Source organism: Coniosporium apollinis (assembly GCF_000281105.1).
Source record: "Coniosporium apollinis CBS 100218 chromosome Unknown supercont1.23, whole genome shotgun sequence".
NCBI lineage: Eukaryota > Fungi > Ascomycota > Dothideomycetes > Coniosporium > Coniosporium apollinis.
Window position 1 is genome coordinate 176,856 of NW_006913285.1, and position 27,839 is coordinate 204,694.

Below are 27,839 nucleotides of genomic sequence, written 5' to 3' on the forward strand. Positions count from 1 at the left end.
TCGGCCTCAGCGAGTTTACCTTGATCCTTATAGAGCACTCCCAGGTTACTAACCGTGCCAAGCGTGTCTCTATGCTCTGGACCGAGAGCCTTCTCCCTTCCTTGTAGTGCGCGCTGATGCATTAATTCGGCCTCGGCTAGTTTGCCCTGTTCTGCATAGACTATACCCAGAGTGTCAACTATCCTTATTGTGAGTTCATACTCTGGGCAGAATGCTAGCTCGCTTTCTTGTAATGCGTATTGCAAAATGTTTTCGCCCTCGACCAGCTTGCCCTGATACCAGGAAAGAATACCAAGTTCGTTGAGTGCATTCAATATCAATCCCGCATGCTTCACTTCCACTCTCATCAGGCTACACGTATCGCCCCTCCGGTCGCTTCTGTTTGTTACGCTCATTGGAATCCATTGCAAGCACCACTGAGCGTGAGTGGAGAGTCGACGCTGCATAGCCGGGTACTCCTTGGTGACAGTGTTTGGCAGGGCCCACCCTACGACGATCACCGCCAGTCGAGCTAGAATTACTCGTGTGTCTTCATCTTGCGAGTACAATGCCCACCTATGGACGACAGGATGAGTGGCATAGCTGGGTAGGCCTTCCATGTCCTCGATCAGGGAGTAGTTGCGCAATAGCTGGATAGACTCGATGAATTTGAGTTCGTTGCTCGCCATGCATCGGAGCCATTTTGGCACATACTCTGCAGAATCTTCATCTGCGAAATCAGTTATTCTCTGCCATGCACCCGCAAAAAGACCGTGCCATAGATCTTTGTTGTCAAGGTGAGCCCAAAGCAGTAGTAAGTTTACGGCGGCCTCATTTTTCGTCCGGATTGAATTGAAGGAGATAGTCCACGTGGTCCAGACGCTGCGGTTGGGGTAGTCGTGAAGTGGCGTACCGGCATGGCCTCGTGATTCCATGAGGTCTTTCCACTGTTGCTTGTAGAACTTGATGTATGTTGCAAAGTCAATACCGGTCTCTCGCAGGTACGAAGCGGCCTGTGCAAGTGCTAGCGGCAGGCCGTCGAGTAGGCTCAACAGCTCTTCGCTCTTCGCCTGATCTGTAGAGAGATCGTCAGTATCATGGTGCGTGCGCGCAATTCTCTTCGGTGAATGGAGCACGTATGCGGCCTTACCAACACTTCTTCCGTACCGACTCTGGAATATGGCGTGTGCTTGATGCACGTCAACGGTTTTCAGCCCCCGCGATGCACCAAGCTGTTCCAGGTAGGCAAGACGGGTTGTGACCAGAATTGACCCATGATCGGCTCCAGGGAAGTAGTGTGTGACATCGTATGCATTAGGATCAGCATCGCGCTGTTGATGGTCTCGGTCGACATTGTCGAAGATCAATAGCCACTCAGTGTTGTCCGGATTGGTCAGCCACCCCAACACGTTTTTGACAACTGCGTTAATATCGCCGTCGCCGCTCGTCGAGTATGATCGACTTGCCTCCGCTATCTGGCCTTCCGGAACCCTGCTTGCAGAATTAGCAATACTTTGCTTCAGACTGTTCTCAGTTTGTCCATCGAGCCAGAACACAGAGCTGAATCTCGGGTGATGCTTTCTGGCAAACTTCACTGCGAGCTGCGTCTTGCCCATACCGCCAAGGCCATGGACGATGAAGATCTTTTTTCGGCGATGATGTCTCCCAGGCAGAAGAGCTCGCTCGATCTCAGCCATATCTGACGGTCGGTCAACAAACTCGTGCACAATGGGTACACCGTGCAAGCTGAAGGGCGTTTGATAGTGTCCGAAGTCTTGAAAAGGAATTAGCTACAAGCAACAACTTGCGCCTGAACTGAGCATCTTGAGACTAACATTCTCTCCCCGAAAGGTTGTTTCCGCATGTCTGCATTTGCTTGAACACGTCTTGGGATGTGACATAGCGCCGAGTGGCGGCAGCAATCTCTTTCCTCTTCTTTGACTCTTCCAGACCGACGTCTTCCAGCCCACGAACTACGTTGAACCGGTAATACAGACCATTGGTATCCAGGTGCGACTTGTCTCGGCGGAACCTTTCTGCGGTTTGTTCCGTCTCCGTGGAAATCGCGATGAGCGTCTCGCCGATATGGAAGACGTCGTCCCGAAAGGGCTTCAGAGACGGAATCCCGGTGCCGATGGACACAAGACATTTAGTGTTCCTCTCAAGCGGCTCAGGTCCCCAGATGTCCTGAGCTTGGTTCCAAAGTACAAAAGCTGGGTTGTTGGCCCCTGTAGCACCGTCGATGAATTCTTCGCCGTACCGCCCAATCGAGATGGGATCGAAGAACGAGGACGCAGCTGATGTGGCGCGGCAGGCTTCCCATATCTTTGCGGTATTCAGAAGATCGTCCCCGCCACGCGGTGATTTGTAGCTGGTGAGGCAGACAGTCTCGCTGGTCTCTTTGCTTGTTGCGCACACAAAGCTACGTCCCCACGGTCAGCTCGAGCCCGAAGCGTGGCCAGGGTTGAAACTTACACTTTACAGCTTGCATCCGGCGCGTCTTTCAACAGCGCGTCCTCCTGCAGGCCCTGCCTTTTAACGATCTCTTTGACGGCCCTCGCCAGCTCGTCCGAATCAAATCTGCCTTGAATCTGGCCCTTCATTGTTACACGGTGCCTCTTCTTCCGAAAGACCCTGTCTGACAGGGAAAGGTAAGCGTCGATGCACTCGTTGATGCCCATGCGCAGCCGGCCAAGCATGATCGCAATAAGCCTGAACAATTATACCGTCAGCGTTAGCTGTGTACGATTCTGATATCAACTCACCCGCCGGTGCTCGTGCCCCCAATCATGTCGAAATATTCGCAAGGCTTCGGCGGCGAGTCCGGGTCGATGGTCTGCATAAGCTGCTCGAGGATCATGAGCGACGACAAGCCGCGGATGCCGCCGCCGTCGAGGGCGAGAAGGCGGAGGTCTTTGCTGGGCATGACTGACGGCGACTGCTATCCTGACAGTATATGATACGGCGGAGCTGGCATGAGGAAGAGGTTCATGAAGGTGGAAGAAACAAGGCCGTCGCAAAGCCTTGCGAAGCTTGCGGAGAAGTTTGGGCAAGGCTGTGCTGAGGTTGCATTGCATGAGGCTGAGATTTTGTCCAACCATAATCGCCAGTGGCTTGGGGTACATGCTTCAGCCTTGAGAGCGGAAAACCAATCGTCTGGTATAGAGCGCTGGCAGAGGGAGGCCCTAGAACAGGTCAATATGAAGTTTGCGCCTTGATTCGGAGCCAATTCTCCCAAAGCCATCACTGTTCATCTCTTGCAGTGACGAACCCGCGTACTGTATGCTCTGAGTACAGCTCCGCGGTCAGCATTGGGGGCCAAAATCGGCCGTTTCTTCGGGACCGGACGCTCGACAAACCAGCATCGAGAGCCCCTAAATAAGTTTCATTGGAGAGGAACAAATTTATGCCGATTTGTATATTTACGTTTAATACATGAAGCAGCCGATCATAGTAACGTTGTCGCTTCCCGCCGTGGGGCGACGTATACACTGAGGGGTTGGTGTTGCAGCAATATGCAAGATTAGGAATGCGGTGACCACCTTATCTAATCACATCTTATCAGCGACCCATTCGAAAATACACTTTGCCAACCGCTGATCCGCTCAACAAGAAGTAATCATTTAGCCAGTTGGCTCAATGGGTGAAGAAGATGGAGAAGGTGATGATACTTAGATACTACTGCTATTCCTCCGCTCCGCTACTCGGACGAACCGACGGAGGAATAATTAGCCCGACCATACAGGGGTACAAGCTTACCTCGATCACCAGCGCGATATCCTGAATACGGTACCTCTCTCAACTGGAAACTTAGTAGCAATCTTACCACTCACTCTCCTCCATTGAACTTCTCTCGCTTTCCATACCCTTTGTTCTGCTCTCAACTGCTGAACCACCGTTACGGCCTCCAACCCCGCGACATGCCCCACGAAATATCCTGGGAGGCGCCTGCGCTGGGCACTCGGAAGAGAATGCGGAAAGGGACCCGGAGCTGCTTTGAGTGTATGTGTGACTTGTTTACTCTGTAATGCCACCAGATTGCGGCGTACACGGACTTTGCATTGGAGGAGGATTGCTCTGGTATGGAAAATCACGTGACGCAGAGTATTCTTCGGAGCGTACAGGCTTCTGAATCGCGACGCTGTGTAGCCTTGATCGCATGGCTAAGCTGAGATGGTCTTACTTGGTTCATTTCACCTGTCAAGGAGGAAACGGCAGGACTTTAATGCAGCATCATCGTACCTCAAATTTCATCCGTTAACGAAATACAATCTCCAAGTCCGTCACTGCCGTCACGTACTCAGTAGAATCATCTTTTCATCCCGAAGCCTCCCATACCAACCACCCCCCCTGACATATCCCCTCAGGCCGCCGCCGCAAGATCCGCTGCGTCTTCCCTACCGCCCAGCCTTCCGTCTGCACCCAATGCTCCGCCCACGGCGCACGCTGCATCAATCAAGAGCATGCCGAGACCGCCCTCATTCCGGACCGGCGGAAGAACCTCCGGCAGCGAGTTACGGAGCTGGAGGCTTTGATTGAGTCCTTGACTAAAGATCAACCGGACCGCGGCCTTGAGCAGCAAGGGGGTTCTCCAGGAAGCTCGGGGCTAAGTACACATCGGACATCAGAGCCTCTGTTACCATCTGAAGCCGTACATGCTTCAACGTACAGCGATGCCCAAGTTTCTCTCCGACCTCCCGCCGAGAGTGCGGTAGTACGCCTTCCCTTCTCCATTTTTTTCCTGCCGTCCCCAAGCCTAACAAACCGCAGCCTCACCCCGCCGCAGGCTCATTCGCTTCCTCTCCGCTCAATCTCAGGCCCAGGCTCAATGCCTCCACCCCCTCACCCGGCCCCAGAACCACCAAGACACGGAACCCAGGGCGGCCTCACCTAATCGACATCGACTTCCACGGCGTAGAAATCACGCCACCAGCTTCCAGGGCTAAGAGCGGCCCCCTTAACTCCGGAGCCAGCACTCCAACCCCCATGGACAACAGCGGCGGAATCGCGGCCGCGAATAGGAACCCGGGCCCGCCGCACCTCATCAACGTCGATTTTAGCAGCCTCCAGCCTCCGTCATCTGACCCTCCGCCTTCTTCTCCGGTCACCAGTACTGAAGCATCTATGACGCAGGAGTTCGGGATACGCGCCCACCAACACCAAGCCCCCGCATCACCCGATCAGGATCGATTTCGGTGGCATGGAGGGTATGCGTGCGGGATGTTGTATTGAGGATACCTAGACCAAGGGGGCAGCGGCTGGGAAATCTGTATTTGGAAGCTCACGTGACTTTGGATTTTGGAGTGGAAAAGGGAGAAGCATTTTGGAGAAGGGAGAAGATTACCGCATCAGAACGTGGGCTAAACGAGCAGCTGAGCATTGATCCGCACCACATACAGGAAACTTCATGACTGTTTCATTGATGAATTTGGGGAAAAACAGTGACCGGCACTCAAAAGCTAAGATGTTTGTCATGTCGATGATTACCTCTGAAAGACTTACTTCTCACAGCTCTGCAACAGACTAGGGGAGGTGGCGGCAGCTCCCCGAACGGGCTGTTCTGTGCAAGTCACGTGACGTAGCAAATGGCCGGATCATAGATCTCACACAAAACACATGGCGCCCTAAACTCAACAACAATGTGCAAGACCAAAGCCATGCAACTCTTAGTATTGAGCGCCCCACACCCTACAGAATCCGCGTCTCGACCTGCCACCCCGTCAGCCCCGTCCCCTCGGATCATCGTGCCGTGTCTGCAGGTCAAGCTTACTCTCCAGGGATTGTTCAGCTCGAAGCCCGGTGGCGCGTCTACTCTGTCTGTCTGCCCGCGGAGAAAGCCTGTTAGACGGCGGTCGCGGTCCATCACTGTGTTTGTCAGCGTTGTGTCCGTCGAGCGGGGCTGCGCTCGGTATTTGTGTGGTGGGCTGCGCAGAGGGAAGGCGGTGGTGAGATGAAAGCGCTGCGCAGGAAGCAGCGAAGGGAGTGGAAGAGCCGTACTTTGCTACAACGCTGTCAGCTACCGTCTCAAAACCCGTGCGCCGAGTAAACGGGGCTGGAGGTGCGGCATACCCTATCCCACTGATCGATCGAGTGTCTAGCCCTCTTCCCGCCATTCTGCATGTGTCGAATCTTGCTCAATGCCGCGCCCGTGAAGCCGAACATCTACATTGCGTGTTGTGAGCTTGTATCCTCGCCGCGGTTGTGCAGGGACGTAGGAGCTGTGTGGTAGGCGCGGGACGACTCACGCCGAGCATGATGGCGTAGGGCAACAATGCCTCGAAAGGGACACCCATTGCGGCGATTGTTGTGTTTGTCTAGAGGGAAGGGCTTGAGTAGTGCTGTCGTCTTCGAGCTCAGCGGAGAGCCGCGATGTTGCTGTCGGCAGCTGCGCCGGAGCTTCGGCGGGCGAATTGATCCGCGCCCAGACGCGCTCGTGACGTAGCCGCGGTTGCGATTCCGCTGGCTGTGAGGTTTCCAGGATTACCGCTCCTTGCTATACGGTAGATTCCTGTTCGAGTAATCTGTCTTGCCTCTCTTGTAATCCCGGCGGAGTTGTTTGTTGAGCGCCGAAGCCTTGAGCGAAGATGCCGTCACTTCATGCCATGAAGGACCAGGCCTCGGATCTGCTGCATGGGCGACGGGTATGTCTGCTCCCGAGCTGTCGGAAGCCGTATCCAGCACCATAGTCTTTCGCACGCATCTCCTTTCTCGACATTCCAAGTGCGCTTTGGTTTCGTTGTCATTCCCTCAAGCGCCATACCCGTTATTCCGCTGTCAAGAAGATATGCAGAAAAAATTCAGGGACTGATGTGGTGCATGTAGAGCTCATTGAAGCCGGGAGACAAGTACCTCGAATGTACGTAGTGGGTCATTATCTTGGAGAGGATTATTGTAGCCATACTTATATCTGCACAGATCCCGACGTAACGTGTGAGACTCCTCCGCAGCACAAACTCCCTCAGCCGGACACGTACTCATGCAGTGCGCGCCAGTACGGCAAGAAGACGTCGACAGCATCAAGCAAGGCTGGTTGACCGACGATGTCTGAAGTCCACTCCCGGCCACGATTTTGAGCTTGCGGCTGACCGTGAGCGAGTGCCAAGGCTATCGCATTCTGGGCATCGTATGCCATTCCCTTCCGTCCCCGACTTTCTCCCATGCTCGAAGCATGATGCTCTGCTTCAAGTTTATTGTTAAGCTGACACTCGCTGGAGCTACCTCACGCAGGAAAAGCTCTCCCGCTACCCAGAAGCCAAGATCGAACTCAAAGCGCCGAGCATATCAGGGTACATCCTAATGTCGAAGGAGCCCGTAGAAGAGCTGAAGGTAGGATTCAGGCATCCACTCCGCCCAGCCAGCCCCGTCAACATTGCTCCATTCTACCACTGACTCGTGACGCGCAGAAAGAGTTCGCCATCCCCGAGGGCACAACCCATATCTTCCTCCCGATCACCGACGGCGCCTCCAACCCCGCCATCGCTGACGGTGGCTGCCATTGGACGCTCCTGCTCATCTCACTGATCGACGGCGTCGCCTTCCACTACGACTCGATGAGTCACTCGAACGAGGAGCCTGCGAGAGTCGTGACGCGCAAGGTGGAGCAGATGCTCGGGAAGGAGCTTAAGTTCTGCGAGATGCAGGATGTGCCGCAGCAAATGAATGGGGAGGATTGTGGGGTTATTGTGTGTTTGCTTATGCAGCATTTGCTGTTGAAGCGGTGAGTTGTGCTTCCCATCTCGAAGATGGGTGGTTGGTCACTCCTCTCACCTACCGCAGTTCCAATCCCAGTTCTAGAAACTGACCCTTTGCTTTGATCTACAGCCTCCTCCAAGCCGGCAACCGCGAAAAGGTCACCATGTCCATGGCCGGCAGAGAACTCGACGCTACCAAAGGCCGCAAGGAGATGCTCCGGTTACTGAATGAGAAGAGACAGCAGCAGCTGGGCGGAGGGTCGTGAGTTTGCTTTTCGTTCTCGCTTTGCTACCGCTTTTCTCCCATTCTTCTCCCGCTGTTCCTGCGCTCTTCGGGATGACCTTGTGCGGTGTGTGTGGAGCAGATGCGCTGGAAGCACATCCCGTTTGAGACCGTTTATTGCGTTGTGTCTTGGAGGCTCTGCATGAGTCCGTCCTCGACGCGTCTTGAATTTCCTGTCCGCTTCTGCATCATGCCGTAAACTGTACACTCATCTTCCTTCTATGACGTCTCACGTCCGAATTCTCTGCTTGTCCAGCCCTGGCTCGCTTCTGGATACCATACTGACTGGCTCAATCCGACCGTAAGACCAAGCCGCAGCCCGTTCCGTAGTCCGTCGGTGAGCAACAGTACACCACCACTTCGGGAGTCTTAGCCGACGACCGGAATTACGCGCCAAGAAGGTTAGTCAGTACGGACGAAGCCATGCGGAGCTGTGGTGATGATGTGTGAAATTCTCTGCAGGGACAGAAGTGAGGAAACGTAGCTGATGCACAAACGGCTGGTGGCGTGGGTGTGGCTCAACGCGGCTGGCTTTCGCCGTTCTTGCTTACTTTGTACTCGAGCTCTGGCGTAATGGGGCCAGGAGTTGCTAGTGCGCTGTTGCCTAGCGTGGCATGGTACACATAGATTTGCTGCAGGGATGGTGATGGTGATACTTAAACGCAAACAAGGGTTGGAATTGGTGTGGTATTTCATGAAGCTGGTGTGAAGTGAACCTATATACTCGTACATATACACGCATCTCGCGCTCAGATCACTTCCATTTAGCAACAGAGTCATCGAAAGAAAAGAGAAATAAAACGCTTCGCCTAGAGCTGCTCGGGGGCGAGTCGCGTTCTCCCGAGTCTTGGCAGGGCTGGGGTCGGATTTGAAAAGCCCCGACATTACCAAGCATCCCCGAAGCTCCGAACATCAGGTAATCACCACCTTCTTTCTTTGTACGATACCATAGATATATAGAGAGCTCTCCTTACCCTCGCGTATAGCTGTACAGCTGCCCGTCCCAGAGGCTGGCAGTTAGATTTTGATGTCTCAACCCAACATGCCTACCACCACCACCGCCGAGGACCTCGCGTCCGCCTCGTCAACCCGCCTCCGCGAGAGCCTCCTTTCCGACCTCCCATCCTCCGCACCCTCCTTGCGTCCCTTAGGCTCCTCCATCATTCCTACCACCACCTCCAAACGCCCTCGCGCACCTCCCCCACCATGCCTCCACCCCGCCCGCGCCGCTCTCCCGGAACAACAGCGTGGGACAGTCCTCTACCTCGCCTACGGCTCGAATCTCTGCCATGAGACGTTTCAGGGGCGACGGGGTATACGGCCGCTCAGCGCTATCAATGTGCAGGTCCCGGGGTTGCGACTGACGTTCGATCTGCCCGGGCTGCCGTACGCGGAGCCGTGTTTTGCTAATAGTGGACGGCGGGATCCTGCACAACCATCAGCGGAGGACGTGGGCAATAGCGAGACGGATCCCAGCGAGAAGACGCCGCTGGTACGAGGCGGCGAGGTCAGCAGTACCAAGGATACAGGCCTAGACCGCGGGACGTCCAAAACGGCTGAGGCTGCCGCCGCAGACGCAGTGAGGCGAAAACCTCCCTACAACAAAGACGCCTGGACGAAAGGCCTCATTGGCATAGTCTACGAAGTGACCCCGGAGGACTATACCCACATCATCGCGACCGAAGGCGGAGGCTCTTCTTACACGGACATCCTGATACCGTGCCACCCTTTGCCTACTCTCACGTCCGGAGCCCCTGACCTAGACGCCCCTGTCCCTGACATCCCAACCTCACCGTCCTTCGTCGCGCACACCCTCTTCGCGCCCCGCCTGCCCGACGGCGCGCCCGAAGAAGGCGGCGGCGTACGGCGCCCCGATCCCTCATACGCACAGCCCTCAGCGCGATACCTAAAACTCATAACCGACGGCGCGCGCGAGCACGACCTCCCCCTCGAGTACCAGACCTGGCTCTCAACACTGCAGCCCTACACGATAACCTCGAACAAGCAGCGCCTCGGCGCGTACGTGTTTCTGACGCTGTGGATGCCGTTCGTGATGTTTGTCTTTGGGCTGCAGAAGGTGTGGCAGGACGAGCAGGGAAGGAGTCCGGGGTGGTTGAGGGCGCTGACGGGGGCGGTTTTTAGGGGGGTTTGGGCGAGTTATGATGGGTTTTTTAGGAGCTTGTTTGGGGATGGGGAGAGGACTGTTGAGGGGGATGGGGATGGGGATGACGGGGATGATGGGGATGGGAGGCAGGGGTGTAAGCGTTGTGCCGAGCGTAGGAGAGGTTCGAAGCGGTGGCGGAAGGGGGAGAGTGCAGTTGAGAAGTGCTGATGGGCGAGCTTGAGCGGTGTGCACTGCGTGTGAGCGGTGTACGTGTCAATTGCATTTCAGCGAAATGGCGGCGGCGTTGAGTGCGTTGAGTGAGGTAAGGCCATGACCGCTACCGCTTTATGAACATTTATGAAGCTTCTTGACACACGAATACCTAACTTATCTATCAGCACACAGGCCTTCCTGTTTCTGTTCACCAAATCTGCCTCCTGTATGGCGTAGGCGCCTGTAACCCATAGTCTATATTTATCGTCGCTGTCGCAGTCACAATCATCGCCTTTCACGGAAGCGTCAACTACATGATTTCAATCGTCACTAAGGTAGACCGCGCGCGACATCGTTTGTTTCTGATACAGTGGTGCTCTGTTTCCCAGCCCGTGGTTCTTTCCGGAACGCATTCAGCGGACGAACGACCTACGCGCAGTCACTCGTAACAACAAGGCTACTCGACTACTTACACCACTGTTTCAGGCAACTCAGTCTTCTTCAAAGGGTATCTCCCCGCCCGCTGTAAAATTGCAGTCCGCCGGCATGTCCTCCAAGGATTCTACTCTTGAGTACATCACGTGCCTCGCCCCTGCTTTTCATCACTTCTTCATGCCAACTTCGCACTCAGCTTTCCGGACGAAAGCATTCCGAAAGCTTCCGCTGGAGTCATCAGGCAGATGTCTGAGCCGAGATTCCTCGTTGTTCTCAACTTCAGGGACTCGAACAGGGGTCCTCTCACGTGCCGCGTGTAACTTTCGTGACCGCGCATTACCCGACTGCACTTCACCCTACGTCCCCCTTTCACCGATCACTATAGCTGTTCGATACCTCGGTCGGCGCTGTGGATATGGATTCAGAGCCGGCTGTCGCTCGCTATGTTCGTGAGCTAGAGTCTCTGCTCGCAAAATCTGACCAGGAGTCATGTCGCGGCGTCTACAACTTGTTGAAGTCATTGATCAAGGGGACGGACGCCCAGGTACGACAGGCAGTGTGCAGTACTATCGCAAGAAGGCTTGTAGACTACTTTGTCTCTCCGGACAAGCCACAGGCTATGCGCCGCTGGGTGGGCTTGTTACTGGAAAGATGTGTTCCTCTGTTAAGGGGCGACGATGTCCGTCGCATGTCTGCGATATACGGTGAGGCAATCGGCAAGATTGTGGAAGAGGAGAGAGAAGACCTTCGACTCGTAGCTGGCAAGATCATCCGCACCATGGCCCTCGCAGGCGTTGCCGTCGCCAGCTTCTGGTCACATCGCTGGCCAGCAGGGGACTCGTCCGCGACATTCCCCACGCATTCTGGCCCTGAGTGGACGGAGAACTTTCAGGACTTCGTCGGCGACCTTCACGAAATGACTGAACACAAGTCTAGCAGGTAAGCAACGTGCCATCCCAGGAAGTTGACGCGTTCGCTCACCGCTTACAGCGCCTCCGAGCTCTTCTACGCCATGGGCATCCGGACTGCAGAGGATCTTGCTTACAGTAACGACAACGGCCCAATACTACTCATCGTCGATCGCGGCATCACCCTCATCGTGCCGGAGTCTCCTACCCGCCTCGCCCAGTTCATCGACATACCCCTCGAGCACGTGACGAGTATCATCATCCGCAGGACCCAGATCAACACCGACTCAGGCCACGCGACCGACCTTGCTCAGAATGAGCTTGTGCTCGGGCTGTCCAGGGAGCCGTGGTCGTACCTGCTTAACGCCGCCGAAGAACGGGCGAACGAGCTCGCGATAGCGATGCGCGATGCCGACGTCGCTGCGCAGGCTGTCGCTGCGATCGAGTGCCAGCGGATGCCGGCTAGCCAGAAGGTCTCGACTATTCAGACGCTGGATGTGAGCAAGCGGCCTGCTGCTCCAAGTTCTGAAGAACAGGCTGCCGAGCTTGTGTCTCAGATCGTGCCGGATTCTGTACCTGTCGAAGCTCATCCTGTGCAATCTCTTCACCGGCTCAGTCCGGAGCCTGCGGAGGCGCACGTCGAAGCATACGAACCTTCCTCGGACAGAATGAACTTGGTGCTGTCGCCGACCGTTCCGGCCGAGAAGGCTACGGCACCCAGGGTAACGCCATCTCGTTCAGCCGCAAGCCGTACAGCAGCTGCCACCCCTAGCACCGGAAGGGTCCATTCAGAGGCACCAGCACCACGTCCAGGTGCAGCCATGACGGCGCTCAAGGAAGCGAGATCCCGCCGAGCCGCAGATGTCAAAATGATTGCCACTCCAAGCACCAAACGAGCTCGTGTTGATGCACCTGCTACACTTCCAGCAGCGAAGCGGCCCAAGGTCTCGAAAAGAGCTGCGGGTGCATCAGATGGTCCCTCCGAAGAAATTAATGTGTACGACATGCCAACGAGCCCTGCAACAAAAAAGAAGCCTGTCAGCAAAAGTGCTACCAAGAAAGGTATTGCGAAGCCCAAGTCCAAGCCGAAGCCCAAGTCATCGTCCTCTGCATCCTCCAGACGGTCACGCAAGCAGACTGTGCGAGCTGCTACAAAGTCGAAGAAGCCGGCCGTCGAGTCTGACGCGGAAGACGTGATGGATGTAGATTACAAGAGCCCCCAAGCGGCCCCGGCTCCTGTTGCGTCTTCGATGAAGCGTGTCATCAGGTCGGCGGCGGCGCCCGATATGACAGTCGAAGCACGAAGGCATCGATCCGCGAAACCCTATACGCACCCTTCCGATTCTCCCCACGAGACCTACGAAGCGTTCGAAGAAGAGGTGCTGGCGCTGCCGGCCGACGAAGAACCAGGCGGTGGATTGAGTGCGCCTGCCGTCCCAGCTGCAGCTGAGACTGCTGGTCCAACACCCAACAGCGCTGCTGAGACGCCTGCCGATGCTGGCGAATCCCTAGACAACGCGATCAACATCCACTCCGATCCGCCTGTAGACGACGAGTTCACAGACCTGTCTGATCTAGAGGAGGACAAGCAGCCACCGGCCGCCGTTCCACAAACTGTTCAACCTCATCAGCTTCGCCTTCCTGAGTCAGCACCCGATCCTGCGAGGAGGGTTACGAGAAGTGCGTCTGGCAATCCGCTGATTGACACCGCTCGTGCTCGCAAGGAGTCGATCATTGCGTTCGACCGCCGTGGACCGCGGAACCAGGGTGCCGGTTTGAGTGCTGTTAGAAGTAGCTCGCCGGTTGTAAAGAGGGACGGAAGGGTGGACGGTGGAGCTGTAGATGCTCATCCAGGTATGAATCGTCCTCAGACTAATGATGCTCATTTTGCTGATGATGTTCCCGTTATTTCAGATATAGAGATGGAGGATCACGTGGATGGCCCGTTCACCAATGAGACTCCTTCGCCTTCGCAACAACGAATGCTCGCCCGACGGGACGATAAAACTGCATCACAACATCCTGTCAGCGAAAACCCGAAATCAACGAACACATTGCATACGACAAGCTCTACAGCTCCAGCAAGAATGGCTGATCCGAGAGTTACCTCAGATCTCATGGAGGTTGGGGAGGATCTTCAAGAGGCATTTGGAAGCATGCTTCATCGTACTGCTAAACCTCACGAAGATCCGACCATGACTGCTGAAACGGTCAACATCACGGCCGCAAGTGCTACACCGGCGATCATCGATCTTCCAACTGCTCATCGCAGCATCAATCCGTCTGAGGTTGAAGACAACGTCTCGAAGTCCTTTGGCGGCGCGGTTGGTGGGATGTCTGAAGCTCACAGTAAGCAACTTCCAGCCAATGAAGTAGTCAATGCAACGATTCTTGGAACTGAAGCAACTGTCACCGAACTCTCAAGCGCTAGAAAGACCATTAATTTATTATCGTCAATCGTAACATTTCGGAGGCACTCAGCGGCGCTTTCATGGCGGTTTCTGAAGCTCACGCTGATCACACTGCTGTCACAGAAACGGTCAACACCAAGATGCTCAATCCTGGAGCTGCGATCTTCCATCCCTCGAAGAATATCCCCGGCATGAATGTGTCGTCGGCAGATGACAATATCTCGAAGTCTCTCAGCAGCAGTCTTGATGAGCATTCTGACGCTCACGAAGATCAAGTTGCTGTCGCGAGGATGGTCAACGTCACCGCTCCTCGCACCAACGCAGCTTTGATCGATTTGTCGACCACCAAACAGCCCACCATCTCGTTTGCTATCGATCCAGGTCTCTCGCAAGCATTCAAGAGTCGCCTTAATTCTTCCACCACTCGCTCCGCCCCAACTACTGCTACTAGGATCTTCAACGTCACGGCATTGAACACGCACACATCCGCTGAGGATCTTTCAGGCGTCAACCAGGCCATCCAATCTTTGGCAACAGTACGCAAGCGTGATACCACTCAGCGCACCGCGTCGACACCCCAGACTGCCCATCGCGACTCGAAGAAAGTTCGCATCTCCCCTCACACGCCCGAGGACGTCGTCTACGACATGGACACGTCTGTGCTCGACAACACCATCACAGCTGCGAACAGGCTTCGCTGGGACACGCCTGCCCCTCGTAGCGGCTCAGCCCACAAGGTCGACCGCAACGGCAGCCCCATCCCGCTGATTCGCACGGCGAACAACACGCCAACCGGCGTACTTGACGCCTTTGTCGAGACCATGGAGGGCGTTGGCGGTGGCACCGATCTTCATGAGGGCGCTACCTTCTCGGTGTATGAGGATCATGGCTATCCTCACCTTACCTCCCCGTCGCCGGCACACATCCATGGCAGCGTGTCGTCTCCCTTCAAGCCTTACGTCGCTTGTGATGGCAGTGAAGTGGATGAGCAGGACTATAGGACTGCTCTACGCGTACGCAACCCGGACATCCCGGCTCTCACTACAACCGCCAACTCTGCTATGGACGCAACTCTTACCAGAACCACGAGCTTGAACATGAATATCAACATGGAGCCATTCCCGCACGTCATGTCCAGCAACACCAAGCCTCTCCCCCAACCCCCGCAGGCAGAGAGTCGCGCCATCTCGGGCTATGCGAGCGAGTACGAAGTCGAGACGGTCGCTAGGCGCAGCGCAGAACGCAGGGAAAGTGATCCCTTCAGGGGCCCGAGCATGGGATTAGGACGTGATGGTATGCCTGGAGGCGAAACCTCCTTTGTCAGGCTCATAAGGGAGAAGACTGGTGTGCACCAGACGATGCAGCAAGAGATGGCCTACAACCCCAACCCGCGCTTCGAATCCGCCTCCGCGCCGGCCTGCTTCTATCCCGCCCCACCTAGCAACGCACCGGAGGAGCATGAGACGGCTGGCGATGCGACGCTCGAGGGTGCTGTAGGAGAATCACAGGGCAGCTCCACGACCTCGTCGTCCACGACCGCAGTCTCCTCGACCGCCCAGGCTGAGAGCATGGCGTGGGACAGCTCGCTGCAGGCGCACCAGGTCGCCATCCTGGAGCAGCTCACGGCGATCAGCCACGTAAGCCGTATCCCCTGCTCACCCTTTCGCAGTCCCCAGCTAACCCGCAATTCCACCAGCGCCTCATCTCCCACGCCTCGGCGACGGCGGGCGCAGTCAACGACCACGTCTCCGACTACGCTCGCGCTGGTGGCGCCGTCGTCGCTGCCGTGCACACCGAGCACGAGGCCGAGCGCCGTGCTTCCAGGGTGGCGGCGGCGGCGGCGCAGGCGGAGGCCGGCCGGCGCCTCGCGGGCTTGGGGGTGAAGCTCGCGGGGCGCCTTGCGGCGTTCAGGCGGGCTTAGGGGGGGTGGAGCGGGGTGGGATGGCGTGGTGCTTGGTGGGGGTAGGGTGGGGTGAGATAGGGGTGGGGGCCCGCGTGGCGGGCGGTTGTAGGATACATGGCTTTGTGGTAGGCGCGCGTGGCGCGCGGGAGGTGTTCCTCCCGCTGGGGGGAGATGGGGTAATAATTCTGCTGATTTCTCTGTGTCCTGCTGCGTGCGTGAATGTGGTGTGAACTCGTGATGATGCTGTGGTGTATGCTACTGCATGGGGAGATGGGATACTATGGGGAGGGGAATTGAGACACGGTGGGAGAGGGCGTGAGAGGGCTGAGGGGATGGATGGTGCGGATTCCTATGGTAAAGGTGAGAAGCGCCAATACTTCATACTATCTTGCTACTGCATTTGCCCCTGGGGATTCGGCATCGTGAGCTCGATGACTGGATTTGCAGGCTCTATCTAGTCATCTGGCAGGCGTTGCGGGGATACCACAGGCCTGGATAGATCTCGTCACCATCAGCTGGAGAAATCTTCGTGGAGTGCTTGTTGTGCTATCTATGTCGGAAGCGGGCATCGTGGAGTATAGCCATGGAACTTCCGAAGTCGGCTATCCGTTGGATCCGGTCCGCGGTGCTGGGTTCGATGATTCTCTCAGAGCCAGACTTGTTGGGATACCATGATAAAGGATACCGAGCTTAAGTAGCGCGGAGTTCGATGGCGCCGGAAATCATTGCCGGGATACACCGGTATAGAAGGTTGAAGAACATCCATCAATGAGTTACGAGGACCTTTAAGCCCAGAGTTGGAAAGAGTATACGACGTGGTCGCCGTTTATCAATCAGCGTCATCATCCATGCTGAGATCTGAATAGTCAGACGACGAGCTCTCCTCTATCACCTCCTCGGCGCCCCAATCCAGGAGCAGCCTTCTAATCTCCGTGTGGCCTCTCTCCGAAGCCTCGTGCAGTGCGGTACGATGCAACCAGTCTCGCGCGTGAACATTAGCACCCTTCTTGAGTAGCAGCTCGACGATCTTCTTGTGGCCTTCCAATGAAGCAATATGCAGCGCGGTGTTATGAGTATATGTACTCTGATGGTTGACGTCGGCGCCGTGGTCGAGTAACAGCTCGGCGATCTTCTCATGGCCTTTAAGTGAAGCGTTACGCAGCGCGGTGGTATGACGTTCAGTTTGAGCGTTAACGTCGGCATCGTAGTAGAGTAATAGCTCGATGACCTTCCCGTGGCCGGTTAATGAAGCGTTATACAGCGCGGTGGTATGATCTTCACTCTGAGCGTTAACGTTAGCGCCGTGGTCGAGTAATAGCTCGACGATCTCCTCTTGACCCGAATACGAAGCATTATGCAGCACGGTCAAATTATCCTCATTCCCAGAGTTGACGTTTGCTCCGAGTTCAATCAATCTCCGACAGATGGGCAGAAAGCCATTTGCAGCGCTTAGAGCTAGCAGAGACTCGGCTTCGAGGTTGCACTGATTGCTATCAATCAGGCCTACGTCCCACCATGCCGACAGCACTCTGTAGAGACCGAAGTAGCATATTGCAAACGCGGCTGAGGACGGCGGGCTCAGCTTCGAAACTACTTCCCATCCTAGACATCTCTCTACTTCTTCCTGATGCGTACCAAGCAAGGCCGTATGCCATGCTCTATAGGCAGCACCGCTTTCGTTCATAGATCCGAGGAAATTCATCAGGACTGCGCTCAGCATTTCTATGTCTTCAGCTTGTTCACAATCTTGAACATGATTTGGCCAGTAAAGTCTTGCATAGTTGAGTAGCTTTTCCACCCCTTTCTCGATGTTGTCGTCTTGGTGCTCTTTGTAGATCTTGTACTGGCCGAACTTTTGATAAGACCAGTGGGCGGACTCTTGATAAGACCAGTCGGCGGGCTTGATGCCAGACTTGTTGATGCTATCGTCGCAAAGCAATCTAAGACAAACTCTTGCAACAACGTCTTCGGCCTGAATAGGCTTCAACCGGTGATTCTCGATATATTCCTGGACCGACAAATGCGAGAAGCGGCACACCGACAGCTGAGGATCGATTACTAGGAGATTACTACAGGCAGCAAGCACGTAGTCGATGTCGACATCTACCTGGTCCATGTTCTCTGTTTCGGGATCTTGACAGACAGCAGCGACTAACAGGTCCGGTGACAAAGGCGTACGTGAGCACATAACCCACTTGAATGCTCGCTCGGCGATCTCAAAGGAGCTTCCAGGTTTCTTCTTCATCATTTCCCATATCTCGTCGTATGCTTTCGTCAAGCCTTCCGGGAGTCTGCCAAGGCGACATCGGATGTCCTTTTCACGGCTCAGCTCCAGAATTTGTGTTATCTGCAAGGACGCCCACTGAAACCTGAGGTGGTCTCAGTCAAACCCCGTTTGGTGTGGTGAAGCACTACGAGATATACTTACATGCCTTGACTTTTCTCCAGAAGTGTGTCGCGGATATCCTCTTTGAGTTTGATCGTAAACTTCTTGCGTCGACTTTTGTCGTCTTCATCCAGTCGTGCATCTACAAACCTTGCTATGTCGTTCTGGTTGTCCGTAGCCTGGATGCCCACATTTGGGCCCGTTTCAAACCGCTCTCTAATGTCCAAGTCCGGCCGGCTGGAAATGAAAACCTTGATCGGCTTTGACGAGCTGCCAACGATCCGGTCGAGCGCGACAATAAGATGCTTCCGTGTCCGATGATCGCACTCATCCAGAGCATCTAGGATCAGAGTCGTGTGTGGGTAGTCATTGACGTATTTAAGCAGAAGATCCTCGCACTCGTTTGCGTCCAGTGGCCCAGAGGCGAAACCTATCTGCCTCTTTTGCTGGTAGCGCTGGACAAGGAGAGGATGCATAGCGTCACCGGTTCGAGCTGTTGAAAGTTGCCTCACGAAACTGCGCATTACGGATACAGGCTCTTGACGGCTCGCCTGGTTGCGGTCGCAGTAGAAGTAAGCCAATGCTTCATCATTTTGCTGCCCAGTGAGTGTACTAAGCATATCATCAACGACTGTCGAGGCGAGCTTCGTCTTGCCAGCTCCAGCTGCGAAACTTAGCTTAGTAACCTCTCGGATTAAGTCGAAGAGCAACTACTTACGGATACCATGAAGCCAGAGTATCATGGAAGCACTTGAGTTCCTCCACCGAGAATATTTCGCGTGCGTCAGCAGCCATTGCCCCGTATCTTTGGCGCGCCCCTCTTTCGCCGTCTTATGATTCCCCTCGTACGGAATATCGGAGGTCCAAAGAAGAATTTGAGAGTGCTCATCCGCGTTCGATCTATCCCACAACGCTGCGATCCTAGGATCAATACGCACGATCGGCTTGTTTATGTCATCGAGCAATTGGCGTAGTTGTTTCATCTGTTTTCCCAACTCCGAGAGAGCCTCGTGGGTATACATGTGCTCGCAATTGCTTGCTTCGATATTTACCCGGTCCTCCAGTGGCTGACAGTCCTTGATGAAGCCGTGAACCTCGTCGGGATTTAAGATTGCATGAATGGCTCTGGAAGCTGTGTTCTTGTTGTATAGCCGGTTTGCACCTGCCAGAAACTGCAACACCTTCGCATACAGCTTTACCAGCGCGTCTTGCAGATTATTGACAGCTTGATTCGGGTTCGTGCCGTGTTTCATATGGAGGTAAAAGTTTTCGTAGATCGTACCGCGGCTCATCAGACATGTCACCTTTTCCATGCCAACAAGTAGGTTTCCCATTTGCTGGCTGTCTGCCACAGCTGCCTGTGCAGGCGTCAGCTTCTCAACCTAACCTGTCTAACATTCAAGCCGTACCTGAAGTATGAATCTGACCCCCGCCCACGGCAGTGCAAGATGGCTAGGATCGTAGTTTACAACGATATCTCCCGCCGCTTTGAACTTGTCGAGCCAGTTGATCACTTTGTTCGCTAAATCCCGCAGTATCATCTGCTGTCCTTTGTATTCGAATTTCCAGCCTCGGTTTTCGCACTCGGCTCGTTTCTTCTCGGCAAGAGCACACAATTCGCCAACAACGGTTGATGGGGGCTGTGTAGGATTGGATGGCGGAGGTATCAGGTTTAGAATTGCTGCTTGCTCCTTGGTTGATAGTGTTTGCAGCGCTTTTACCCAAAGATCTGGCGGAGCAGAACTTGCGGTTGCGGTGGTTGGGAGAGTGGTTGAGGTGCCCGACGAAAGCCCTGGCACTGTGATGCGTATAGGTAGTCCTGAAGCATTGCTTTGAGACTGTAACTGGTTCGTGGACGATGGGGTTGGCACGTTCGACGGTGCAAGCGGTTGTGGAATAGGTCCCGTTTGCTGAGCTGTTGGCACTCCTCCAGCGTCCCGGTTTAGTTTCCGGCGCTTAGCGTTCTGCTTCGTTTCGTCTAGTTTGCGGATCATGGTTGGCGACAGCAACAGCGGTTTGTGCCGGAGAGGGCCAATTTGAATGTGAAGTCAGAAGTCAGAACTCAGAAGTGGCATTGCTGACGGTAAGTTGTCTGCCTACGAGGCTGTCTTTCAGCCTTGTCTGGCGGATGCACCGCCCCCTCACCTGCAATGCAGCAAGGTTCTTTGGCGGTTGCATGCCCAATCAGAGACACCAGAGTGGGCCTTGCCGAGTCGGAGTGAAGAGTAGACTGCGGCAGTGTTGAAGGCTGTGTTGCGTGACAAAGGCTCCATGCTTCCGACATGCTCCAGCTCTTGCTCTTGATTGAGGACATTCTGTCTGCATTCGTTTACAAGTCATCCCAAATCTGCCTTGTGCAACTCGACTGGCTTTACATCCAAAATCTTCTCTGTGTGCCTTGTAAGAGCTGTCGAGGCGTAACTCGAGACGCTGGAATGGTGGCATGCTACCCGCGGATACACTCCTGAAGCCTATCGACTTCAACGTATCCGAACCAGTGAGTGCTCGAACACTGCTTAAAACGTAGATCTTTTCATTGGGGTCTCCACTTCTGTCTGATTGCTGGACCGGATAACATATCATATGAATAGGGAGAGCCCCCAAAGCACCCGCTCGAAGAAAAGAACAAATAACTCACGTGATGCTTAAGATCTTCCCATATTGTCCCTAAAAACCCTATATGCCAAAGAAAGTCAAGATTCAATAACTTTCCGAACTCTTGTATCTTTATAAACTGACAGGAAATCGACGGATATGCTGCTGCTACGGCCAAGAAAGTTGATACTTGCCTGTATAGGTCACGTGCACCACAGACTCTTGGCATGGGCTGGATCTGCTCTTTTGAGCTTCCTTCTACTGCCCAGAGGCGCACCGCATAGCATTATTCTCGAACATACCGCAAGAATATCTTGACTAAGTGCTCCACGAACAGCATATCTTGGGGCGCCGGCGGAGAAAACCCATCGGGGTTCGTTTGACCGAATGCCCCGTTGCAACCTTGCTACCTAGGTAGCTAGACACTCAGATGGAACTCAGCTAGGCGGAAAGAACCAGCAACTAGTTAGAATGGTTCGACCTCGACTGATAGTTCAACATATAGATGCTGCTCTTCGTAGCCAACATCTAGCACACCCACAGTTCATCACTCCATCCAGCCCCCTATGGGCAACTCCAGGATCCAGCCCCCAACCGGTCGCCGAACTCGAGTCCCACCTCAACGACCTCCTCGGCCCCGACCTCCTCATGGCCCTAAACCAGCGCCTCCCCCTTTCCAATCTTACCGCCCTTTCTACCCACCTGGCAGCGCACCCCGCTCTCTCACCCGCCGCCGCAACCTAGTCCTTCCTCCAAATCCTTCACACCACAAACCTTACCATCCTCGACCCCACCCACCCCGACACCCTCGGTGTCCTCCATACCCTCGCCACAGTGCAGACCGACCTCAACGATCTCACAGCCGCAGAAGCCACATACCGCACCCTCCTCTCCCATCACCATGCGGCCTACGGCTCGGAACCTCCTACGCGATGCTGAAAAACCTGGCGCATATCCTGAACAAGCGCGGCAAGGTTCGCGAAAGCGGAGGAGCTTCTCAGGGTGCTGCATGCACACCTCGCGGGGCTGATGGGACGGTATAACCCGAAAACGCTGGGGTCGCTGAGGGGGATCATCGAGGCGGTTGGCGGCAGGGGCGGTGGGAGAAGGTGGGTGCAGTGTTGGAAGAAGGGTAGGCAGTTGTGTGGGAGATGGGAAACTAGTGGGTTGAGGAGGAGAGGAAGGCAATGGAGGAGCTGGAAGGGTTGGAGGCGGAGAGGAGGGGAGGGGGGAGCTGGGGCGAGGTAGGGAGGGAGGGGAGGGCGACGGATGCGCCGCAGCAGCGGTAGATGGGGCTGATGTGCGGGACCGAAGACACGGAGCTGGCTCGTGTTGCATATCGCACAAGTTCTCTTTCATGTTGAAGATGAGCCGCTAGGCGTGTTTGCAAGTCCGATCACGTGACAGCAACTGCACAGTTCACATTGAATGGGAGACTTCAGCGAACAGCTACGATGGTCCGCTTGATCTGTTCTTGCCTGGGTTTCTACGCTCCCACCCCCTAGCGGCTCGCCAGTATTTGGTGGTTGCGTGGATGTGAGATGAATCACGTGACCTGGTTCATATCCCGATTGCCGACCTTCAAAACATCACCTCGTATCTGCTGCCTTTGGAAAGATAGGGAACAAATGATGCAGACATGTTTGGGTAAGACTTGGTAGTCCCAGTGTCGGTCTCAGCGCCGCGTGTCCGCTGCGAGCTTCTCGAGACATCTGACTCAAACCCATTCTTTGTCTACTTCCGTGGTGCAGCGAGTAGATCAACCTTTAAAGTCGCTCTGGTGGCTGCTCTTCCCCTGGGCAGTCAGTATGATTTCCATTTTCCTGTCACGGTTTCATTCCATATATCACATCTGCAATCAGAAGTATAGTTCAGAGAACCACCCAACATTTTTCTACATTTTCTACCTTTTCTGCATCATCTGCCACCGCATTACATAAGTCCACCCAATCCCAAACGCCGACCTTCTATTCCCAACGCCCTGACCAAATCATCTCAAGCAATTGGCAAATCCAGCAGGACCAAAGGAGAAGGGAGACTTACCTACTCAGTGTACCGTCCCCGGTTCCTCTTCTTCTCCTCCCATTCCGCAACCAGCGCAGCGGTGGCGTGGTTGTGTGGTTCCCAAGTCGGCTTGGGTTTCTTGCCGGTCTCTGGGTCGGCCGGCCACTGCAGAAGATACCCTTCTTCGTCTTCCTCAAGAATCTTATCGACGGGCATTACCTCGTCGTCGTCGACGCCTTCTGCGTCCGCGTCCGCGTCCGAGTCCGCATCCGACTCTTCAGGCTCCTCGTCGTTCGGGTCCTCAGAGCGGGCATCCTGAGCGTCAGTCTTGACGGGACACATGAAACGAAGTGTCTCGTCATCCACCTCCGTCAGCTCGCTGCTGTCCGACTCATACTCCGCGCCGTGGGTCTGCTCGCCGGGAAGGACGACATTCATCCATGCCAGATCGGGAGGACCGTCGTACATCGAGTCTCCCTCCGTGTGCTCGAAGTTCTCCGCGGTGTTCATCCAGTCCGCGGGGCCCCACTCTGTGAGTCCGTTGCCGTCAGAGTCGCGGGGCACGTCCTCCATCTCGTCATCGGAGTCGTGGTCTACGAACTCCGTGCTGAAACTGAGCGGGCCGAATTCTGGCGAGGAAGGTGCGAGGTCAGTTCCGTTGTCAAAATAGGCCTGGATAACGTCCAGGCCATCGACCTCCATTTCGGTGTCCTCGTCTGTGGACGACGCGCTGGAGTTCGCTGGCGGAGACGGAGGATCCTGCGTCCCCGCGTCCTCCTGTTCCGCGTCTTCCCCCTGGTCTTCCTCGGAGTCGTTGTCTGACTCGGAGTCGGATGACACATAGATGGCCTGGTTCAGGGGGAGCTGAACCGGCTCTTGGAGCAGCCATCCACCTGGTGTTCGATGGATGGTGTGATGGATGAGTTGCTTGGGGGCGGTAACCTGCTGTTGGGCGGTGTCTTGCTCTGGTGAAGAGTTAAGGATTAATGACAAAGGAACTTTTGTTGCATCGGGGTTACCTACATCGGGACTCACCTGCCTAGGGGTCGTGCGACCCCAGATGGGCGGGGGCCTGGTATCAGCGTACTCGGAGTATCCTGCTTGAGGATATCCGATGTTCCCGAAGTTCGGATCGGGCGAAAAGAAGTGTGAAGCGTAGCTCACCTCTGGGCTGTCAACGACGATTGGAGTCTCCTGTGCTCCGGGCTGGAACACTTCCATCCCCTCAGAAACAATCAGTGCCTCACCATCCTGGAACTGGGAACCTGCCCAGCGGGATGGCGGGACACCTTCGTCCTGTGAAGCGACCTCTAGGGTAAGGTCTGCTGAACCTGCATGGACGAACGCCGAAGCACCGTCGTCCTGGTTGGTACTTACCTGTACCGACCGTCCAGCCGTAGCTGCGAGTACTTGTTCGTACGTGGGCTGGACGATCGGTGAGTTAAGGGGCGATGCCATGTCGACATCCATCAAGTCGTCGTTCGCTCCCAGGATGGCCGGAGCAGGCCAACCACTGAAGTCCTGTGGTGGTGTTGGTGATCTACCGTTGCTGCTTCCCATTGCGTCTTTTCCTGTGCGGTGTTTTGGGTTTGTGTGTTTGTGTGTTGTTATGTTGGTGCACGGTTTAGACGCGTTGGGACTCTGCAAAAGGTGGACTTCGTACGTGGTTGAGGCTGCCGATGGGACTGTTCTGAGGAATCGAAACTATTGCTGGACATGCGTGCCTTTTAACTGCAGCTCTCTCCTGCTTCTGGGTGCTTTCACAACTGCTCCTGCTGTAATTTCACCCTTATAATGCATTGTCTCCTCTGTACAGTAGCGCTATACACCAAAAAGCCGTTATTGAAACGGACAAAGAAACTTCTTTTTACAATAGCATTGTAATACACCAGACGAACCTTTTCAGCTTACGCATTATTCGCGAATGATGGTAGAAGCCGGGAAAGCTCTGCATTATGCGAGGCGGAAGGGTCTTCTCCAATCTGCTATTGACCGCTAGTCTTGGGGTTGTGCCGCAGAAGCGCTGGGAGTACGCGGACACTGAACTTACTGCCATGTCCAAGGTCACGTGACCGAACCGACAGGAGAAACAGGAAGCTTCCCGGAACATATTGTAGACGGTGGGAGGTCTCTTGACTACAAAGGGAGCTTCCGGAGTCTCCGGGCTGGGGCTGGTGCTGTGGAGATGCTGGCCTAAGGCTCTTACTACATACAGGTAGAATAAGACAGGGGATTGAAGTTACAAACAGAAGCTGTAACTTGAAGAACAAAGACAAATACCTCTTTCTCATGGCCAATCTGTGTACATGCTGCAGTGACGTCTTGAATGACTGCTTGAGATGCCGGGACAACCGGGAAAGCTGACGGCTCTGTCGTATCTTCTCCGCACCACGAGCGAAGTTGCCCATCTGTTATCGGGTTGAGTCACCACTGCATTTACACCTTGCACATCTCTTTCCTCTTCGAACATGCGTACTTGGTGTTGTAACATGCCGAACGGCTTCGTGAGATGCGGAAACGCCGGAGAATGCTGGAGACCTTCGTCGCGTCTTCCTCGCAACAGGTCCCGATCGTCTTGACTCACTTCTGGCACACGCACCTTCCTTGTAACGTTAGCAATTGGATTTCAAATACGAGGTTGCGCAGAGGGAAGACTCATCCGCAGTCGTCTCTGTCGGAAGCCCAGCGCGGCAAACCCCGCACCCTGAAGCCTCTCCAAAATGACTCCGCAACCTCACTCTTTCAAATGCCATTCCTCCACACCAGCATCCACCTCCTCCAGCCCAACACCAAGCACTTCAGCATCACCGTCAGTCCACTATGGCCTTCGACATCCTCCCAATGACCGAGTCCGACCTCTCCGCCTTCCTCTCAATCCAACACGCCGCCTTCACGACCGGCCTGGCTTCCCTCCTCTTCAGCGGGTCCCCAACCCCCACACACACCGCGTCTCTCCTCTCCAAATACACAACCGCCTTCCACGACCCCAACACCTACTTCCTCAAAGCTGTCGACACCGCGACTGGCGAGATCGCCGCCGCAGCCAAGTGGATCATCTACCGGCACCCGCGGAGCGAAGAAGACGTCGACCGGGCCTGGCGCGACAAGCGGACAGTCGAGGAGCTTAAAGAGGACGATCCCGATAGAGACCGGCGGAATATCGAGGCCGAGAGGGCGTTTATGGTCTACCTTGCTGATGCGCGACGAGACACGATGGGCACGCAGCCGCACTACCTGCTCAACATATTGATCACGCACCCCACCCACTACAGGCGGGGAGCGGGGGCAGCGTTGCTGCGGTGGGGCATCGAGAGGGCGGACCAGGATGGTCTACCGGTCTATCTGGAGGCGAGCGAGATGGGGAAGCCGCTGTATGCGAGGTGGGGGTTTGAGGAGATTAAGGAGACGGTGTTTGATTTGACCAAGTATGGCGGTGAGGGCGTGGAGAGGAATACTGTCATGGTGAGGCCGGCGGGGGCGCAGAAGCCTGCGGAGAACGGAGTGCTGAATTGAGTACTGCTTGGACCCATGACAGAAGTGGGAGGACTGAATACTAGATACCTGATGCCTGATGCCGGATGCCGGAACGGGCTATATGCGAGACCCGTGAAGGCTTACGTTGCATGCTTGCGGACCCCTGGTAGGAGTAGTGCTGAATGGGCATCATTTGCCTTCCAATATATACTTGTCTTTTCCCTCTTCGTCCAAGCTTCGCCCTTGTCAAGATCCTCTCATCGAGCTTTCCATCTTCTGCCTCGTGAACTTCTTCTTCCTCTACATTCTTGAGCTCGCGTCTTACTACCTCACTGGTTACTTCATTCCTCCACCGTCACTGATTTATCAGCTTCTTCGCCGTCTTTCTGTCAGTCTTTCTCGCCTGCCTCATCGGCATCGCATCAGCATCATAGGCAACTCCCTCAGGCCTCACCTTCAGGTCGTTTTTCCAGACGGCATATCTCTTGGCTTTCAGCTAAATCGTTAAGTCCTCCTCGTTCTTCGTCACGCTTCTCGAGTCTTGACGCGATAATGTGAAGTCAACTTTCTCACGGTCTTCTTTCATCATCATCTCGTTTCGCTTCCACGGCATTTCCGGCTGCTCGCAGGCTTCTTCTCATGTCATGATTGTCCATCTAAGTGTTTCTTCGGATTGCCTATGGCGCTCCGGTCTGATCGTTCTCACTGCTGCTTATGATAATCTCTTACGGTCTCAGTATTCCGTTCTTGCCTTGCTCTGAAGGCACTGTTATCTGCGCCAGCGGCGCTTGCTTCGGACTGCAAACTCCAAGTCGTTCCATCCACGTACCTTTCAGAGTCTCTGCCTCAGCTGAAACGCGAAGTCCTGCCGGTTTTTCTTCCTCACGGTCAATCTCTTGATCCGTATGCGTGACCATCTTCTTCCTGCGTCCTGTCCCATGGGCAGTGTCGTTCACGTTCGACTCCGTGTCTCCAAGTTCAGATCTCTGTTCACTTCGTCAATATTCAACTCCGGTCCCAGTCGGATTGCCAATGGCTATCCGTTCATTTCTCTCGCTGCGAGTCTTGGCAACCTCTCATCATCTCAGTTCGGATTCCGTCCTTTGAGTACTCGTCAGCTCCAAATTGCAAGTCCCGAGCCAACCATCAACATGCCTCCCCGCCGAAGCTGAAGCGTGCAATCTTTCAAGTACAACTTTCCTTGTTGTCTTTTGTCATCGTCTCCGTGGAAATCTCTCTTCAAGTCTGCCGCACTGGCACCATTTCCTCAGCGTCAGGTCTGGTATCACCTTCTGTCCGCCTCTCAGTCGTCTGTCTGTCACTCGGGGTGTCAGTGCCCTCTCAACCTCAATCGTGCTGTGGCTGTTTCATCTTTTCCCCGTTTCCGACATCAAAGCTGCTCCATCCCGGTTGCAATCAGCGCCAGCCGCAGTTCCGTCAAGTTGCTCACTTA

At 54.9% G+C, this 27,839-nt stretch overlaps 9 protein-coding genes across 9 annotated transcripts in view; 5 read left to right on the forward strand and 4 right to left on the reverse strand.

Moving 5' to 3' along the window:
- W97_05040 (uncharacterized protein) overlaps nt 1-2,905 on the reverse strand; it is a gene marked incomplete at both ends in the record, with an annotated part of 3,738 nt that extends 833 nt beyond the window's left edge. The window contains 5 exons of the mRNA XM_007782928.1: nt 20-1,054; nt 1,130-1,753; nt 1,815-2,401; nt 2,455-2,691; nt 2,745-2,905. Coding sequence (XP_007781118.1) covers nt 20-1,054; nt 1,130-1,753; nt 1,815-2,401; nt 2,455-2,691; nt 2,745-2,905 — 2,644 coding nt within the window. The remainder of the gene's footprint in view (nt 1-19; nt 1,055-1,129; nt 1,754-1,814; nt 2,402-2,454; nt 2,692-2,744) is intronic.
- Nucleotides 2,906-3,899: 994 nt separating this feature from the next.
- On the forward strand, nt 3,900-5,211 carry W97_05041 (uncharacterized protein; the record flags this gene model as incomplete). The annotated part of the gene is made up of 3 exons (XM_007782929.1): nt 3,900-3,981; nt 4,347-4,693; nt 4,750-5,211. The coding sequence occupies 3 exons, from the start codon at nt 3,900-3,902 to the stop codon at nt 5,209-5,211; spliced, it is 891 nt and encodes a 296-aa protein (XP_007781119.1).
- Nucleotides 5,212-5,667: 456 nt separating this feature from the next.
- Nucleotides 5,668-6,272, reverse strand: W97_05042 (uncharacterized protein; the record flags this gene model as incomplete). The annotated part of the gene is made up of 4 exons (XM_007782930.1): nt 5,668-5,688; nt 5,750-5,980; nt 6,049-6,141; nt 6,225-6,272. The coding sequence occupies 4 exons, from the start codon at nt 6,270-6,272 to the stop codon at nt 5,668-5,670; spliced, it is 393 nt and encodes a 130-aa protein (XP_007781120.1).
- Nucleotides 6,273-7,275: 1,003 nt separating this feature from the next.
- On the forward strand, nt 7,276-7,936 carry W97_05043 (uncharacterized protein; the record flags this gene model as incomplete). Its single annotated transcript, XM_007782931.1, has 3 exons — nt 7,276-7,305; nt 7,383-7,696; nt 7,801-7,936. The coding sequence occupies 3 exons, from the start codon at nt 7,276-7,278 to the stop codon at nt 7,934-7,936; spliced, it is 480 nt and encodes a 159-aa protein (XP_007781121.1).
- A 1,059-nt stretch (nt 7,937-8,995) lies between these two features.
- Nucleotides 8,996-10,285, forward strand: W97_05044 (uncharacterized protein; the record flags this gene model as incomplete). The annotated part of the gene is made up of 1 exon (XM_007782932.1): nt 8,996-10,285. The coding sequence occupies one exon, from the start codon at nt 8,996-8,998 to the stop codon at nt 10,283-10,285; it is 1,290 nt and encodes a 429-aa protein (XP_007781122.1).
- A 1,108-nt stretch (nt 10,286-11,393) lies between these two features.
- W97_05045 (uncharacterized protein) lies at nt 11,394-15,945 on the forward strand (the record flags this gene model as incomplete). The annotated part of the gene is made up of 5 exons (XM_007782933.1): nt 11,394-11,644; nt 11,696-13,467; nt 13,528-13,962; nt 14,148-15,661; nt 15,721-15,945. The coding sequence occupies 5 exons, from the start codon at nt 11,394-11,396 to the stop codon at nt 15,943-15,945; spliced, it is 4,197 nt and encodes a 1,398-aa protein (XP_007781123.1).
- Nucleotides 15,946-16,756: 811 nt separating this feature from the next.
- W97_05046 (uncharacterized protein) lies at nt 16,757-19,854 on the reverse strand (the record flags this gene model as incomplete). Its single annotated transcript, XM_007782934.1, has 4 exons — nt 16,757-18,296; nt 18,356-18,977; nt 19,032-19,671; nt 19,723-19,854. The coding sequence occupies 4 exons, from the start codon at nt 19,852-19,854 to the stop codon at nt 16,757-16,759; spliced, it is 2,934 nt and encodes a 977-aa protein (XP_007781124.1).
- Nucleotides 19,855-22,951: 3,097 nt separating this feature from the next.
- Nucleotides 22,952-24,472, reverse strand: W97_05047 (uncharacterized protein; the record flags this gene model as incomplete). The annotated part of the gene is made up of 1 exon (XM_007782935.1): nt 22,952-24,472. The coding sequence occupies one exon, from the start codon at nt 24,470-24,472 to the stop codon at nt 22,952-22,954; it is 1,521 nt and encodes a 506-aa protein (XP_007781125.1).
- A 1,260-nt stretch (nt 24,473-25,732) lies between these two features.
- Nucleotides 25,733-26,425, forward strand: W97_05048 (uncharacterized protein; the record flags this gene model as incomplete). The annotated part of the gene is made up of 1 exon (XM_007782936.1): nt 25,733-26,425. One exon carries the CDS (start codon nt 25,733-25,735, stop codon nt 26,423-26,425), a length of 693 nt encoding a protein of 230 aa, XP_007781126.1.
- Nucleotides 26,426-27,839: the final 1,414 nt, after the last annotated feature.